The 16,415-nt window shown below is 38.3% G+C and overlaps 3 protein-coding genes across 4 annotated transcripts in view; 2 read left to right on the plus strand and 1 right to left on the minus strand.

Moving 5' to 3' along the window:
• The window catches only part of LOC145444551 (ficolin-2-like), a 207,159-nt gene that overhangs the window by 51,173 nt on the left and 139,571 nt on the right, over nucleotides 1–16,415 (plus strand). The gene's annotated exons all lie outside the window — the stretch shown is intronic.
• LOC145444550 (ficolin-1-like) lies at nucleotides 1,661–7,525 on the minus strand. Its single transcript, XM_080322546.1, has 5 exons — nucleotides 7,248–7,525; nucleotides 7,091–7,187; nucleotides 5,182–5,278; nucleotides 4,459–4,526; nucleotides 1,661–2,153 (listed from the first exon to the last, which is right to left on the minus strand). The coding sequence occupies exons 1-5, from the start codon at nucleotides 7,455–7,457 to the stop codon at nucleotides 1,906–1,908; spliced, it is 720 nt and encodes a 239-aa protein (XP_080178672.1). The 5' UTR covers nucleotides 7,458–7,525; the 3' UTR covers nucleotides 1,661–1,905.
• Nucleotides 12,202–15,765, plus strand: LOC145445506 (uncharacterized). Of its 2 annotated transcripts, XM_080323697.1 has the most exons (11): nucleotides 12,202–12,643; nucleotides 12,785–13,395; nucleotides 13,454–13,663; nucleotides 13,730–13,909; nucleotides 13,964–14,193; nucleotides 14,255–14,383; nucleotides 14,437–14,577; nucleotides 14,661–14,763; nucleotides 14,894–15,020; nucleotides 15,074–15,194; nucleotides 15,255–15,765. In XM_080323697.1, the coding sequence occupies exons 1-11, from the start codon at nucleotides 12,485–12,487 to the stop codon at nucleotides 15,761–15,763; spliced, it is 2,520 nt and encodes an 839-aa protein (XP_080179823.1). In that variant the 5' UTR covers nucleotides 12,202–12,484; the 3' UTR covers nucleotides 15,764–15,765. The 2 variants fall into 2 exon arrangements, 1 of the variants encoding a protein (XP_080179823.1); XR_013917055.1 differs by lacking the exon at nucleotides 15,255–15,765 and having other exon boundaries at nucleotides 14,914–15,020.

The raw sequence follows: 16,415 nt of genomic DNA on the forward strand, positions 1-16,415 counted from the left end.
CACTTAATAACTCAAATGCATGGTTTGATGATAATGAGCGCAGAGGCGGTATTAACGCTGATCAATCAATCAATCAATCAGCGATTGGTACTCTGCACGCACACCAGCGGCATTTAGGAAAGTGCGTTTTACAGCGACGATGACGTCATCGACACAGAACAATTATGACGTCACAAGACTTCGCCACCTCGTAAAAAAATAAAAGTCGGCGCCTATGATTGTGACGTAATATAAGCGTGTTTTGTATGCTCAGTAATTATGGCTCACGTAATTGGAAATGTAAAATGTTATTATTTACCTAATTTCCTATGGGTTAGGATTAAGGATAGGGTGCAGTATGTCGTTGAAAAAGTATTATAATATATGCACGTGTTGGATTTGCGTATATATCATGTAATTAAAGAAATAATATTATTTTTATCGAGGGACGTAGGAATTAGGATGAGGAGTGAAAAGAAAACTGTGCTTTGTCAGATAAGACGTTATTTAATATCCAGTGGTCTGGTTAGTTAGCCAGACGAAATAACGATGCAGCATCATGATCTGAAATCGTATTGTAGATTGCCAACCAACGGATAGATGCGCAAGATGTGAGTCACGGATGAATGCACCGACAAACGTACTGCAGAGCCGGCTAAAAGCAGCAAACTTTGTAGTCCTAGAGCTGGCGATCCATGCGTCCAAATTTGATGCATCTGGTCTTTATCGTAAGCTATTGATGTACTAATTCCGAAAATACAAAATAAAATCTCGTCAGGGCAATGTAACTGCTCCAAACTAGCCGTTTAAGGCCGACTCTACTGAAAAGTGAGAGCGCTGCCGAAGCATGACCACAACAATTACCAATTACGCCCAGCGATTGTTCAGAACAATGCCGATTCCCAGACTTTCACGACTATTTTGGGATGGTACCATTGCCTGGAAATATACTTTTATTGCGGAATCAGTGCGACACTAGCTTTCGATTAGGACCATACATATCAAATTTCGACGCTTGGATCGCCAGCTATGGCAATATCAATTCTGCTGCTTTCAGCCGGCTCAGCAGTTCGCTTCTCGGCGTATTCAATCGTGAGTCACGTGTTGCGAATCCATCCGTTGGTTAGTAATCTAAAAATTGTATACAATGGCAGCCGAGGCCAGCATAGCGGTAAAAATAATAATAAAAAAACTTCGCCCGCAAGGGCGCAGTCAAGGGCTTCCGCGAATGGATCCACCAAATTCCTTGTCGACATTTAAAGAGAATGCATTATAAGTCAATTATTTTATGTTGTGCTTGTCAGGTCTCAATAGCAATTTAATGTAATTGAAATTGTATTTGAGCAAAATTTTTGTCAAATTACAATTACAATTACAATTACACATAATAAAAATGCTTCAATTACAATTACATTACATTACATTGAAAATGTAATTAATTACATTTAATTACAATTACAAATTACAATTGATCCAACTCTGATCTATATATTCATGAATCTGAAGATACAGGAATCAGCGTGTCACTATCAATGAACCTCACCGTAAGTCACTGCTCTGTTCTTCTCGTGACCATTCAACAACAACAACAACAACAACAACAACAACAACAACAACAACAACAACAACAACGACAACAACAACAACAACACCAACAACAGCAGCAGCAGCAACAACAACATACAAGTCAGGGTGATTTAATTCTTTTACTAGCAGGGAGCATCATGAAGGTTATACGATATTGGTTTCATAATTGTAATATTGTTAACACAGGGCTATATATGTTCACTTCATTGAAAGAGTACTATGAACTCAAACATCTATGCCTATATGTAAATTAGGAAACATTGAACATTATTATCTAGGATCTAAATTCTATCTCATTCGGGAAAAGGTGTACGTCTGTAGAGGTTGGTCTATCGAGGTTTACGCTCGCAGTCTCATCTTCATTTCAGTGAATTTCAAAGAATAGTTGTGCCCACGAAATGCATACCAGTTTACTCCGTCAGCACCGGACTCATGCTCACCCCGCAAATACTGACCATTAAGGTTGGATTCATGGCAACTAACGTACCACCATGCCCCTTTGAACCTTTGTGCACAGCTATCTGCCCAAGAATCGTGATCGCGATCTTTCGTGGAAAATGGTACTTTGCTGAGTTGTAAGTTGTTACCTGAATAAATTGATGGTACATTCAGTAGAATCGATGGAGTATTTTAGTCGTATTGCCGCCATGAATCCGAAGAATATAATTCGGTCAAATCATTCAAATAGGCCTACTCGGTATGGACAGTTTACAAAGACAGCTACTAGAGATCATGAAGTTTAGAATCAGATATATTTTTTGGTGTTAGGCAAGGTGATTTCACTTGTACGTGACTAAAATATGTGTTGTAGAAAAGAAAGGGTGAATGATTGATAAGATAATGCATTCTACAAGGGTGATGGCGACTATAAATAGAGGGGCTCAGGATTGCGCATTATATATATATTTTGTTGTGCACGCGAAAATGCGTATTTTAACATTCCACAACAAACGTTGGTGCGTGTAAACAGGCCCCACGTCAGCTCTGACTTATTTCATAATATACGCCGAAGATTATCGGATTTATCATAATCAAGTCAAAACCCGCTGCGCATTAGAGATTCGATTCAATCGTCAGATCCAACTCCATCTCTCGTAATGACAATATGTATTGGTAATTCCAAGCTAACATCCAAATTGACGAAATCTAAAATCCAATTCAGTTCCTTAGCAGCCCGAGATATTGAAATCCAGTACCATATGCACCGCACAGTGCACATGTCTGATGCATGTGTGTAATCGAGGACATTACTACGGTACCTCAAACCGCCTCTGTATTTCAAACATCAACATAAACATAGTATGTGTGGTAGGTGTGATTTATTCAACCTTAAATTATTTTCATCAACATCCACAGCAGATATGAAAAACTATGTCACTGACAATTTTATGTCTGTCATTAATTCCATAAATATACATCCAGCCGAATGTATAGATTGATAGACTGCAAGTGGCCGTTTCTTCATCATTTCATATCAGGAATCGGCAGCTCCAGCATACAAAGGACTATTTGAACACATTTACAGTTGCATAAAACCAACAAACATGACGATTGCACCACATTTCCACTTTTTTTCCACAGTTAGGGATGGTGTGAACTTCACGTTCGCAAACCAACCTTTCTACATCCACACTATGAACGTCTTTCATATGCTATCACTTTTCGTCTCATTATAGTATTTTTGATTGAAATTCTACGTATTGTAACGTCGTACCACTCTTAGCATGGTGCTTGCAGCACGAAAAAGAATTCAGCACTAAACGAGCATTCACCTTGAAAATTTCGAAGATTATTTGCACGAAATATTCACCTTTACGTCTAAGTCTCTGCTGTGAGCTTTGGTCGCAATCACACAATGGCGAGAACGGAATATTTACTACCATATGCGTGGTTATCGAATTGTGCTTAACCAACCAATTAATTATTGACAACAACGAAATTGATATAGGCTAAAGAATGCATCATTATTTATTGTAAATATGTAGCGGACGTAGGCCTACGTGTATATCTTAATTTGGTATGTGCATTGTATCGCTTTCTTGTCGGAAGATAAAGTCACTCGCGTACCCCGTAGAATTCTCGAAGCGCAACCGAGTTTGAGAACTCTGCTGTATGAGTATAGCCCACATCAAAGAGCCGTGAGTTCTTTTTCGAACACGCCCAATTCCAAAATTCGTGTTTATAAGTGCTGGAGGTTTGTCTAGGCTACTATGTGATCCGCGTGATGCAAGTCTAGAACAATGGTTCTCATGCTGGGCGATTTTGATAGTCAGAGCGAAATAAAGCGTTGAAGTAGAAGTAGTATACATTATACAAGTAAAACTACTTAAGTCAGTCGACACAAAATACTTGAATACTACGGAAAAGCTGAAGGACAATCTTACTGACGACCGCTGGTTTCATCCAGCGATAAAGATATGTTGATCTTGAGTAGAGGGCAATGAGTCAAAAAGTTCTGGGAACAACTAACCTATAATGAAACTGTGCCGAGCTATAGGGGAGTGACAAGTCAATAGCGATAATTTGTGGACGGCTACGCATAAAAAAAAATCACAGCTGCTAGGTGTCTCTATTCGCTAGACAATGTAGTAGAAATATCGCTCCTGCTCTGTAGAATCCGAATATAACGGGGGAAAATATGCACTGTCACGCTGAACTCTAAATCTCAGAATGGCGGTGTCCTTTGCCAATCTCACGCTTTTTCTAAAGAGCAATAGAACATACGCTAAACCAAGTTCTCCCGCTTACCATAAAGCTTACACACCCTGGATTATTGTAATATATACATAAGATTTCTAGCTCTAAATGATACTTGACCTCTCTATAAAGCGAACCTAGCGCGAACTAATTTAATAATTATTCTTGAATGATGATATATATTTTTTAATTTACCTGCATCTCCAATGTATCCAGACGTCGTAAGTGGAAAATTGTCGCGGTATTCTCCCACGTAAAAATTCCTGTTATAATATACATATCTTGATTAGAGTATTATTTTCGCTTTTTATGGTGTTAAAAAATAAGGAGAATCTATTGAAACGTTGATAGTGCGGACTTCATTTGTTTCGACTATAATAGGATTTGGTATAATTCCAATGAAACTCACAAAGCGCAAATTTTACCTTCTAGCCTAGCGGTTCGACAACATCCCCGATCCGGATGTGCGTCCTGGCTGCATGCCATTGATATAGATCATGCATGTTAAAATCAATTGGGTCGCGGATCGCATGCAGATCTGTTGATTCGTGTTAGCCTATAGCCGGGAACATTGTGAGTGAGAGAGAGAGAGAGGACATGATGTTCAATATAAAGGACATACGAAATCAACACAATGGGTTATGTGACAGAGGCGGGCGAAACCCCTGACCACGAAATCCACGGACACCGATGTTGCCTAATCCCAATCACATTATTTATGAACAAGAACATATACTGAATGTCACTGGAACATGGCTGATCGCTGGTAGTTTAAAGCAATTTATATGGTGTGTGTATTTGAGCAGTTCCGAAACTAGCTTTTAAATAAAGAACGACCTAAAACAAACACAACATCATATGTTTTATGTTACATTATTTCATTATCCCTATTACGTCACACAGATAAAATTATCGTACCTGTAATAGGCATATCTCCAATTCCCTTCGAAATCTTCCATATCAATTCGTAGCTCATATGATCCCAATTTCATCAATCGAGATATCTCATCCAAGCCTACGAAAACGGATCAATGTTACAACTTGAATTTAGTGTTAGGTCCGGGATCAATAACACCATGTAACAAATTTTTGCAAAAGTTTTACTGGGCTAAAATTTGATGTATTGTGTTTTAGTATTCCAACTAATTACAAAAATACCAACATTTTTCCTGAAGTGTCCCAAATTTTGAAGAAATGTCAATTTCTCTAATTTTTGATTTTACTCATAATTGCTCCGCATTAATCACATAATTCTTTATTGGGGGTAAGAAAACGCTAATGAAAATGTTATAATGAACAAAAATAGCTTACTCATGCATCATGTGACAAATCAACACTTTAAAAGTCGTCAGAAGTGGTTTAGTTTGAATGACTTGCGTCTGTGAAATGAGACATCTTCTCCCCTTAGCCACCCATCCATATTTCATCCGCATGTTTCGAAGAATACATGCAATGCCCAGTATTTATCTTTGTCCCCAATCTACATACCAAAGTAAAGTTAATAAGAATAAAAACCTTACTTATTTCTTCAAATGATAGAAAGACCATAGATATTTCAAAATCAGCCAGAAGACAGATTACATTGGTGATGTTGACATAAATAATGACATTATACTCCCTAGATCCACACTCAGTACAAAACGAAAATGAATTTGAGATTGCTTGATGTTGTTAATACTGACCACCTGAGACCCAGAAGATGATTGTTACTAACATCCAACTATTATGCATTAAATGCCGAATCAAAGTGACGTCACAGTTGATAGGAATTCCAACAACGGACATTGAAAAACATGGTGCAGGCAGCCTAAAAAGCGGAAAATGATATTTTTGAACAACCTTTGAGGCGAATAAAGCCAGGAATACGGTTTAGTAAATATCAAAAAATCGGCTCAACCAATTTTTTGTTACATGGTGTAATTGAAACAGTGCCTTTTCCGACCATTTGTAAAAATAATTCACCTTCCATAAAAAAAAACTTAATAACAGATCTCTTCTATTTCACAAAAAAAATTAATTTGAATCCTGATTATAGGGTCTAATTACCTATTATACTGCGCTTTTGCGAAGTGATTTATCCATGGATGTGCTTTGAATATGCTGAGTTATATGAATGACATGTGGTGAAGATGGATGATCGAAGTTAGTTGCTAATGTCGAAATCCCTTGAACATACCAGTGAATATACCAGTATCAGCGATTATCGTAAGCCAAAATCCATCCCCCAAATCCCGTACATGATTTTGACATTATTGCAGTATAAATAGAATTATCGATAAAAGTTTGTTGAACTTGAATATTTTCCATCGCGCTGCTCGGGATAATTTTTTTGTATCACAAGAAATCAAATCGCGTCAGCGCTGGCAACCGCCGATGAGATATTAATAGCCTACATATCCGACACAGCAGAACGCAGCCGCGTGATCATAGTATGTTAAGAGTTCCATATCTTCCGTTTTCGATTTACTCGTGATACCGTATAATACCATCTGCCTTAGCGTCGACAAAGTCAGCCACGCTGTGAGTGCTGATCTGTAGTCGTGGAAGTTTGAAAGTTGTTTGGTTATTATGCCAGAGTCGCCACAGTTCTCACAGACAATAAATATGCTACTGGATGTTGACGATCACTGTTCTAGTATGTGATGCCGTATTAACTTAGGAATTAGTATAATTAAACTATTTGGTTATCGTCAGTTAGTGATGAAACAGAGAGTTCGGATCCCGCTTGGATGTGATTGAAATAGGTGAAAACGGCTTATTCTCTATGCTGAAGTTTCTCGACCCCTGTCTTATACGAACGCCGTGTCATATTTAGAGAAAATTTTACCGATCCAGAATTCTCCCGATGGATCACCGAACCCAGCCAAATATTCATTCCAGCTTCTGTAAAAATTCACAGATCCATCCATTCGTCGTTGAAACGGCTAAAGATACAGTTATCATCAAGCACTAATTTGTAGTATTGAACATTATACGCTACTTACTATCCATCCAACAACATCATTACAGGGTGATTGTTTTAACTCGTGAAGTTCTCGGCGAAGTTTACTGCATTGCAATTCCGTTGAATCTATCACGAAGTCATTCTCGCGCTCTTTCCGTTTTTCTCGTTGCGGGTATTTCGGTGACCACGCGTGTGTGTGATGTACACAGACTACAAGTAATATTATACCAAGTGATGGAAGTGGTGACATATCACTATGGTATGCTACTATACTGTATTGTAGCCTATCCGATATGACTAGCGAGGATGATCGCACAATCTGTATGAGGAGTGAGAGAACTGCGGTATCTTTTATATGCTTGGAACACTTCGATCAATTTCATCGAGAGGTAAAAAGATGAGTAAAAAATAAAATAGAAAAGCTGCGATTTCGATGACTGGAGGATGCTCGGAAAATAAGACCCGGGAAGTGGTCGAATATGTCGCTTACGAAGGCAGTTCTAACATGACATTATTCCAAACGTTACACAGAAAGAGAGAGAGAGAAATAAAGGGCTGGGGATTATTACCGACTATACCTGGACAACAATGTAACCCAAGAAATATTATATCCCTACAACCTAACAAAAAATACGAAATCAAAAACATATAGTGGCACTGACTAGCGGTGGTTGGTGCGTGCAAATTCTAACGTCTTCGTGAGTAAAATTGAAATATTGTACAAGGCAGTGATATGTAACGAAAATCGGGAGGCAACATTGCTTTATGCAATGTTGCACAGATGTGTTACCAGTATTTTACATTTAATATCAGTAGCTATCCATGTATTATGACGCCCTTCGTAACAAATATTGTGACTTCCAAATCCCTAGGATCAAATATTTGTTACAATATGTTTTTTCACAAACTTAATGAATACAAATATTGATGCAAGCTCATTACAGACGACCTACCCGACGGTTTCTCAGATATGTTTAGGCGAACAAACACTTCAAAAGATGATATCTTAATGAAACAGACGTGTCTAAACCAGTACATACAGAAGATTCTTGCTAAATTGGGTTTAATTTTAGATCATTTAGGTTAACAATATTGACAAATATATTACCATACCCCATGCCTAGTTTCGCAAACAAGTGCAATGTACCTATACATCTTTCAGATACGCCCGAATTAAGTGGGTTATAGCGAAGTGGCACTGATAGACCACCTCAACTGCAATGTTCTCAATCCGAAAGGAGTAATTCACCAGTCCAACTGTTGAATAGAATCATTATTGGCTAGCATGCTAAATGAGAGGTGTTTGGCCAAATGAAGATATACCAGTAAAGAAAGGTAAATTAAGTTCAAGTCCCTGCAATGTTTACAATATCTCATTATAGAATTTGTAATACAATTGTTGATATACAATGTTCTTTCTTATTCTCTACTAGTTGCCGACGATTACCCCTTAAGAGTGTCAGCCGCAAATCTTCGGGTTCATTTCGATATGAATATATTAGTCAATTGTATACTGAAGTTCTGTACCTCCAAGAAGCTCTTCAAATATCTCATTAATTACCAATTATGAAAAAGTCATTGAACCAAGATCTACACTATAGTTCGGTTATGAACTTTCAACTTCATGGCCAGGACATTCATCAGATATAACGGACTGCCAAGCCAGTGCGAAAGTAAACGAGCCATATTTATGAATTCACGGAACCACCGTACCGCACCGAAATTACGCACAGTCATAACAACAGTCATTTTAATTTCACAATTCCATTCCTGTTGTGCGGGGAAGTGGCTTGTGTTATCGAAGAAAGCCAATAAAGATCTTTATGCAGAAGAGGACCCGAAAGTCGAGGATATAATGGACAATCAATGTGAAATATGGAGCAATTTTACATAGCTCATAAGCTCCTGTGAAGGTAACTAATTTGTATTTGTATTGTGTCACTGTGCCAGCAGTGTGGTGGTATATTCAAACTATAGAAGCTCAGTGACACATCACATTTATGAACCCATATTAAAGACACATTGTATCAAGAAAGATATCACCATGGTAATTATTCCATGTCATACATTGTGAGAAGCAAAAAGTTCAGCTACGTTGCAAATTAATGTCAAAGTCCAATTACTTGAAATCAAGTTGAAACAGCCAGGTTTTCGAAGAGGAGTGCTGCAGTAAAAAAAAGAGAAAAAAAAGAAATACCAGCTATTTGAAATATGCTATCGACGAATATGAAATGATTGCGTATTTGATGCACCTCAGAGATTTAGAATGATATCACTTACTGAAAGGGAAACAACTAGGGTCTGCCGACTTTCGGATGATATTGCATAAAGAAGTAAGATCTCAAGATATGGAAAATACATTTCCCCATAAAAACGAAGATCTGAAAATCAGGTAATTTCAGTCAGTCCAAAATTATTTATTTCATACCTTACACCGGTAGAGAATGACTTTTCCTTCGATAGCTGCATCTAATGCTGCCAGTGAGTAAAGTACATGTGGTCATGCCGTTACAAATAAAAGGGTAGCCATGTCGTATTTCACACTGAAGTCAATAGTAACATTGAATTGTTCTTGGAAATAAACCGATTGTTGACTCGAAGTTGGTATAATTACTTCAGATACTTCTATCAACATTCAATACCAACCTGTGAACTTGAAATTTATTGCCATGTTGTTTTGTTTCAATTTTCAATAACAACCTGTGATTTGCAAATGCCATGTTTATTTTTTTAATTATAATATTTACCCGCATCGCATAATGCACTGTTTATGTAGTCGAACAGAAATAGGCAATCGCAGATGATTGTAATTGTAAGTTTTCTGATAGGATATTGCTCATTTCAAGAATCCGGCTTCTGAGGCTGATCGGAGTTGAACCAGAGTATTGAAAAACAAGATATGAGTCGGACCAGATAATTTGTTGATCCGCTCTGCACAAGTTAATGGCCCTGTCACATGCGCCACTTGTGGTATGCGAGAATATGGAAGATATCTGCTGCGATTTCGTTGTTAATTCACGGATTATCCACCAATCAAGGATAATCCGAGAATTATCGAAGAAAAATTCAAATGAATCCGCTTTTACCAGTTTGAATTCAGTCAAATTTGTTTTGCATCGTCTTTGAAGACAGGTCAACAATTTCATGGGGCTGACAAATAAATTTGATTTTCTTTTAATTTTACCTAATTAATTAAAAATTTTGGCTGGATCGGCAGAGTCTTATACTTGTTAGAATTGAACCAAATTTGGTGTGCAAAGTTTTGTAGGGTAACCTGGCAATTTAATCAGAATCAAGAAAAAAGTTATTTTTGAACCTAGTGCACACCCATAAATTTTGTTGATGATCCCATGCAGGCCCAAAACACTAGCGAAGTTACTGACGAAGTGTGTTTCAGTCCTGTATATGCTTGTCGCTGATATTGCGTGTAGGTCACCACTTTCACCGCCGGTATGGAACGAAAATCCATACCACGAGTCTCAAAGTCAAATGTGCTTGCGGGCCAATTTTTTAGTTTTTATGACCCTGCAGGCCGCAAAAACAATGGGGGTATTTCCTGTTTTTCCTAGTAGGTCTTGGGCCTCCAAGTAGGCCTTATTTGACGGCATGAAACTGTCCTGTTGATCGTGAGCCGACCTAACAGACTGACATTCAAAATACAGCTTTAAAATGTGATTAATTATTTTAGCAATTTAAGCCTGGCACGAACAAAATAACATCTATAGATATTTTAATGAAATTGTTGTGGTTGATCGACAGTAATTTTAAAATATAGACACCATGCGGGCGGAAAAATGCATGATGTCATCGTAATTGCTTTTGCGTTATGATTTTCCTGTTACTCCAGGTAGAATATTTTTAAATTTATGTGAGAGATACGATGCCATGGCATTTGGCTATACATTACTCGCCACCTTCAAGTGGTCTTAATAACATGGATATAGGTATCAAAGATGTCACTAGCAGATTGTCGATTGTTGACATAACTACTTGCTTTTATAGCAAAATACCAAGTTCCGAACTTCTTATATAATACTATGTTTACATGACACGTGACTAGCTTGTTGCGTACGTGTTTGTAAACAAGTCGCGGTGTTACCAGTCACTTGGAGTCAACTCGAAGTCATTTTCGTTTGGTCATCGAGTTATCCCGAGTCCGAGTAATTCTATAAAATATAGTTTCCATTTCCATGTCACAAGTTTCCATCACGACTCATGCACGTTTTATCATCACGAATCGGAACTAAGACGTAATAGCATATTTTGCACTATAGATCATAGGTCTCAAACACGCGGCCCTCGAGGCCATTTTGGGTGGCCCGCGATGGCATTTGGGATTTCGAACATTAGACAATATTCAATTGTCAAGTACCTTTTTTTAATTTGAGAAGTCTGAAACAAAAAATCAAACTTCTTTATTACATCACTTTCAAAAGTTACCACGCAGTGGAAGATCAACTATTGCGTCACACTATACTTGTTTATGACCCGTTGATGATTCGTGGCTGAAAATTGTAATTTGGACTTGGACACGACTTTTTGTAGAATTACTTTAACTCTGACTCAATGTGTATGAAATAAAAACGACTCTAGTTCAGTCGCGTCCAGGACCGTAACTGCAGCACCCCAAAACCCCCAATTAGGGGACCAAAAATTATTTCGTGAATTAGCATAATGTATATAGCAATGGTCGGGAACCTTTTTCGTCCGAAGAGCCATTTTGGCCAAATTTTTTCCATTATAACTCTTGAACAGTTGGTTTGTGGTACAGAACTTAAAGATAGCTTTCAATACAACATCCATTGTAGTAAAATATTTATTCAACTCAAGGACTTCTCGGGTGCCTCTTTTCAAGAGTTAACGGCACACTGAAGGGATTTAAACAGAATGAAAAGCAAAACCAGAAAGGCGAAGTATGACGCAACAATCAGAAATTACATACCATGAAGTCTGCAATGTAACGATGGCAACAATAACAAACTTGAAGAGTACGATCATAGCAATTTACAACGTAGCTGGCATGGAGACTAGGCTTTGAGAGCTCGCGATGTTGTGACCGACAGCACTACTAGTGGGTGGGTAACATACTCGCGTAACAAGCAGCCTGTTCAGCTCTATTATTACGTTGCTGTAGGTTCTAATAAATGTTAGATGTAGGTATATTTCGTCTCGAATGCCTGTATTTGTGCAAGTAGATTTTATAATCTGTTTTTTATGGATATATTTTTCATATAGTTGATCTCAGTAACTCAGAATTGCGGTAGTGAAGGCTAGCCAATGGCTCCAGATCGCAAGAGAAGCAGAGGTGGTAAATATTGCTGCCTTCCACATTGCAACAGCTCTAGTACAGGCAAGAACAGATTGTACAAGATTCCAACTACAACAGGAATGAGGTTTGGGATGCCGACAAAAGATTGGGCTGAAAAGTTTCACCAGGCATTTATTGTATTGTATTGTATTGAGTTATGTAGAAAAGATTATTCGTTTGTCAGTAGGAACTAGGACTTTATTATACTCTGTAACGATAATTTTTTTATTATGCCAACAAAATGAGTTTTTTTTTTATTTTATTTACAGATAATATTCAAATTCCGGTACGACGTGGTGTTCAAGAAGAAAGTGCTAGACGGATTGACTTTCATCTGCTCCAGACATTTCAAGGACTCTGATATTCAAAAAAATAGTTGTAAAAGTTGTATTAAATTTGGATCCCTCCCAACGTTAAATTTACCACAAAAATCTCACACATCAAAATGTCCCAGCGAAAGACGATTAATTGCAAAGTATTCACCTCCTATAATCAATTCGAAACCATCCATTTGCTCTATCGGTGATATTGTAAATTCGTGGAAAACATCAGCAACTGATGGTTGGCGTATGTTTCAGTTATCATCCACTTCAATTCACTTATCGTATTATAGCGATAATATTCTGCATGCATCACCATCCGCAAGCATACTTATTAATGACGTAGACGGCATGATCAAATTTTGCATTGCATACGGTGGCGTTTATGCAAGTAATTTGTCAACCTCGTTCAAATTTGAAAACAACACTTTGGAGCAAATGCTGCGCAAAATCCTAAGTGCAAAAGTGTGCTCTGGTTATAATGAAGTTCACGACAAAAACTCTTGGGCATGCAGAAATGTTGTCTCTGCACAAAATGGCAGTAAAGTATTCCAAAAAAGGTACTGGCACTTGAGTTAATATATATTATCATCCTTGCCAACAATGTATTATGAACAGATTCTTCAGTCAAGATTGTGAAGTGGCTTTTCTAGGGCATACAGCGATTTGTACCTCGTGCATGGCCTTCCATGTAAGATGCGCCGAAAACCTTCAACGTAAATTGAAGAGGAAGGAAGAGACAGAGTACTTGCCATTGAGCAGCAATGCTCCCTTAACCAGCTGTAGCAAGGATAGATTGAAATTAACAGTTTGCCAGTACAGATCTAGGTATGCTGTTTTAGTTATATTGGTATGGAATTTGTGTACCGTTTCGTTTACTTACGATTCGTCCAGATTCCGTCATCTAGAGAAAGAGTGGAAAGAGCATGGTTTGACTGTGTCCGAGAATCTGGAGGAATTGATGGTGAATGTTTCGACAGATGATGATTTTTTGAAAGAGTGGTGGAATAATCAGCGACGCTTGCAACAGTCTGAAAGCTTCCATGGCAGACGATATCCACCTTCAGTGATTAGGTCAGTTCTTGCATGTGTACCATTATGAATTTTCTCATTTTTCTTATATTGTAGATATTGCTTGATGTTATACGCAAAATCGCCAGCCGCTTACAGGTTGGTTCAGAAAGTGATGGTATTGCCGTCAGCAAGGACACTTCGCCACGAAAAATCGAAAGCTTTAAATAGATGTAAAACCGGATTTCAGGATGGTGTTGCCAAGCGAATTTCCGCTATCATTAAATCCTCAGAAAATTTTCATGAACAGTTTGTTGTATTATGCTTTGACGAAATGACCATCAAAGGTGGCTATTTTTCAATTATGTGATGTGTAGGCCTACTACAATCTTTGTCTTCTTATTGTAGAGGATCTCGTGTTTCAATCATCAAGTGGTAATGTGATAGGTTTTGTGGATTATGAAAATGAAGATATGAATTGCTTATCGTCATCATCTTCAAGAGTGGCTTCTCAAATGCTGGCTGTGTTCATCAGAGGTATTATCGTGACCTTCTATCCTTGAATTAAAATATGTAAATACTGTTTCCAGGTATCACAAACCAGAAGCTAGATGGCGTAGTGGCCTTTTACCCAACGGTTGGGGCATCAACAGAAGATTTATTTATGATATTGAGCAACTTGCTGGTTGAAATTCCTTATCGCACACAGGCTACAATTATAGGAGTGGTCTGTAAGTTACTTTCCAAAATTATTGAGGCTGTTCTTATTCGTTGTATTACCATCGCGGTACTTTGGATTTTTTTCTTTGTCAAGGTGATGGTTTGCCTGCTAACCGGTCAGTCATGAAACTGTTATGCAATACCGAGGAAGATGGCAGCCCACCATATCGGATGAATAACCCCGTCGAGCCTTCCAGGTGGAAATTCTTGAGCAATTATCATTATGGGTTCACACCTTGTTCAATCTGTTTGCTCTATTCTCATGTGTGATGCACCTTGCAGTGAGGTGATATAAGTACAGGAACATTGACTCGATTGTGTATTCAGGTACATCTATTTTGTGCCAGACCCTCCACATCTGCTCAAAACTGCACGCAATAACCTATTAAACTCGAAGAGGTGCATGTGGAACGATGGATTTAAAGTGATGGAGCCCATCAAAGAGTTGGTAAGGGTGAGTGAAAGTCTGTTGTGGAAATGATGGTATGATTGCATTTAAAGTTACAGGCAGATATCGCTCGTGGTGATTTACGGTTCTATCCGCATTTAACGGAGTCGCACATTTCTCCAACGCCTTGGGAGAAAATGAATGTCCGACTGGCAGCGCAGACACTTTCATTTACATTAGGTGACGTATGAATTTGAACAAAATTCTTCGTTCGCAATTAAGTCTATTTGGTTTCCATAGGTACAGCCATAAGAGATAATGAACCCGCCCTGTCCAAATTTATCCTGCATATGGATAAGTGGTTCGACGCGATGAATTCGGGATTTCAAGGATCAAAATTCAAACCTGATCGTCGACCATTCTATTCCGCAGATGACGACCGTTTACATTGGCTAGAGAATGACTTCATTAATTACCTGGATCAATGGCATGTACGGGCACAATCCCGAGTTCTCCCGGGTGACGTGAATCGCTCGTTGATGCTCCTTAGCCGCCCTACTGAGGAAGGGTTGCGAGTGGCTACCAAGTCGATGGTAGCAATTATTCGGGAATGTCTGTTAATGGGTGCCCAGTACATACTTCCCCGCAGAATTAATCAGGATCCATTGGAAGCATACTTTGGTCACCAGCGACAGCGATGCTCACGCACAGACTCGCCCTCGGTAGCACTCTTCAGAGCAAACTCGCGCTCTGCAGAGTTGCTCCATTTTGCCCCTATATCTGGCGCTAATATACTGCAACCCCTGTAGTAAGCTTTCTAGGTTTTTATGATGAAACTACTGGAGGCACAGAACTTTGTATACAATTAAATAATATATTCATATTGAAATAATCCGAATATTTCTGCTGACAATCATCTCAGGTAATCGTCAGTAACTTGAAAGAACATTTGTATATCAAAATCCATATCACAAAATACGATGTCACCGGTCTAGTTCACGCCAACCTAGTTTGTGCCAACGGAAGGAATTCGTGTATCATCTAAAAATAATTGGCCTATAACCTATAGCTATCTTTTCTGCTCAATTATTCCAAATTTCATGCCAGTGACGTCATATTTTGTGATTATTGATATGCAATGTTCTTTCCAATTCTATACTATTGGCTGATAGTCACCCCTAATGAGTTTCAGCAAAAATATCCGGGTTCATTCCGATACATGAATATATCATTAAGTTACGTTTTTATTGTAAAATTTTTATCAAATAAAGATTAGCATTTCAACTTAATTTAACTAGGACTTGTGCAAATCCTTCAATGATTTTCGGAGGGATGAAGTAGATTTGCGACTTTTGGACTTCGCTAGCTTGCTGCATTCGAGGACCCGCTTCCAGTGCATATGCGATCGTGCACGGATAAAACGGGTGATCAGTAGTTGCATGACGGAGTTCCAACTTTCGG

The sequence above is a fragment of the Botryllus schlosseri genome, chromosome 8 (assembly GCF_051294905.1).
Source record: "Botryllus schlosseri isolate E-star chromosome 8, Bs_hap1, whole genome shotgun sequence".
NCBI lineage: Eukaryota > Metazoa > Chordata > Ascidiacea > Stolidobranchia > Styelidae > Botryllus > Botryllus schlosseri.

Bases quoted from the DNA above. Each gene is read 5' to 3' on its own strand.
- LOC145445506 (XM_080323697.1), top strand. From the start codon at position 12,485: ATGGCTCCAGATCGCAAGAGAAGCAGAGGTGGTAAATATTGCTGCCTT. The intron at 14,578-14,660 runs GTAAGTTACTTT...TTCTTTGTCAAG, and splicing joins TACAATTATAGGAGTGGTCT to GTGATGGTTTGCCTGCTAAC. The intron at 15,021-15,073 runs GTGAGTGAAAGT...TTAAAGTTACAG, and splicing joins CCATCAAAGAGTTGGTAAGG to GCAGATATCGCTCGTGGTGA.
- LOC145444550 (XM_080322546.1), bottom strand. From the start codon at position 7,457: ATGTCACCACTTCCATCACTTGGTATAATATTACTTGTAGTCTGTGTA. The intron at 5,279-7,090 runs GTAAAATTTTCT...CCGTTTTCGTAG, and splicing joins ATCGGGAGAATTCTGGATCG to GCTTGGATGAGATATCTCGA. The intron at 4,527-5,181 runs GTACGATAATTT...ATATTATAACAG, and splicing joins TGGAGATATGCCTATTACAG to GAATTTTTACGTGGGAGAAT.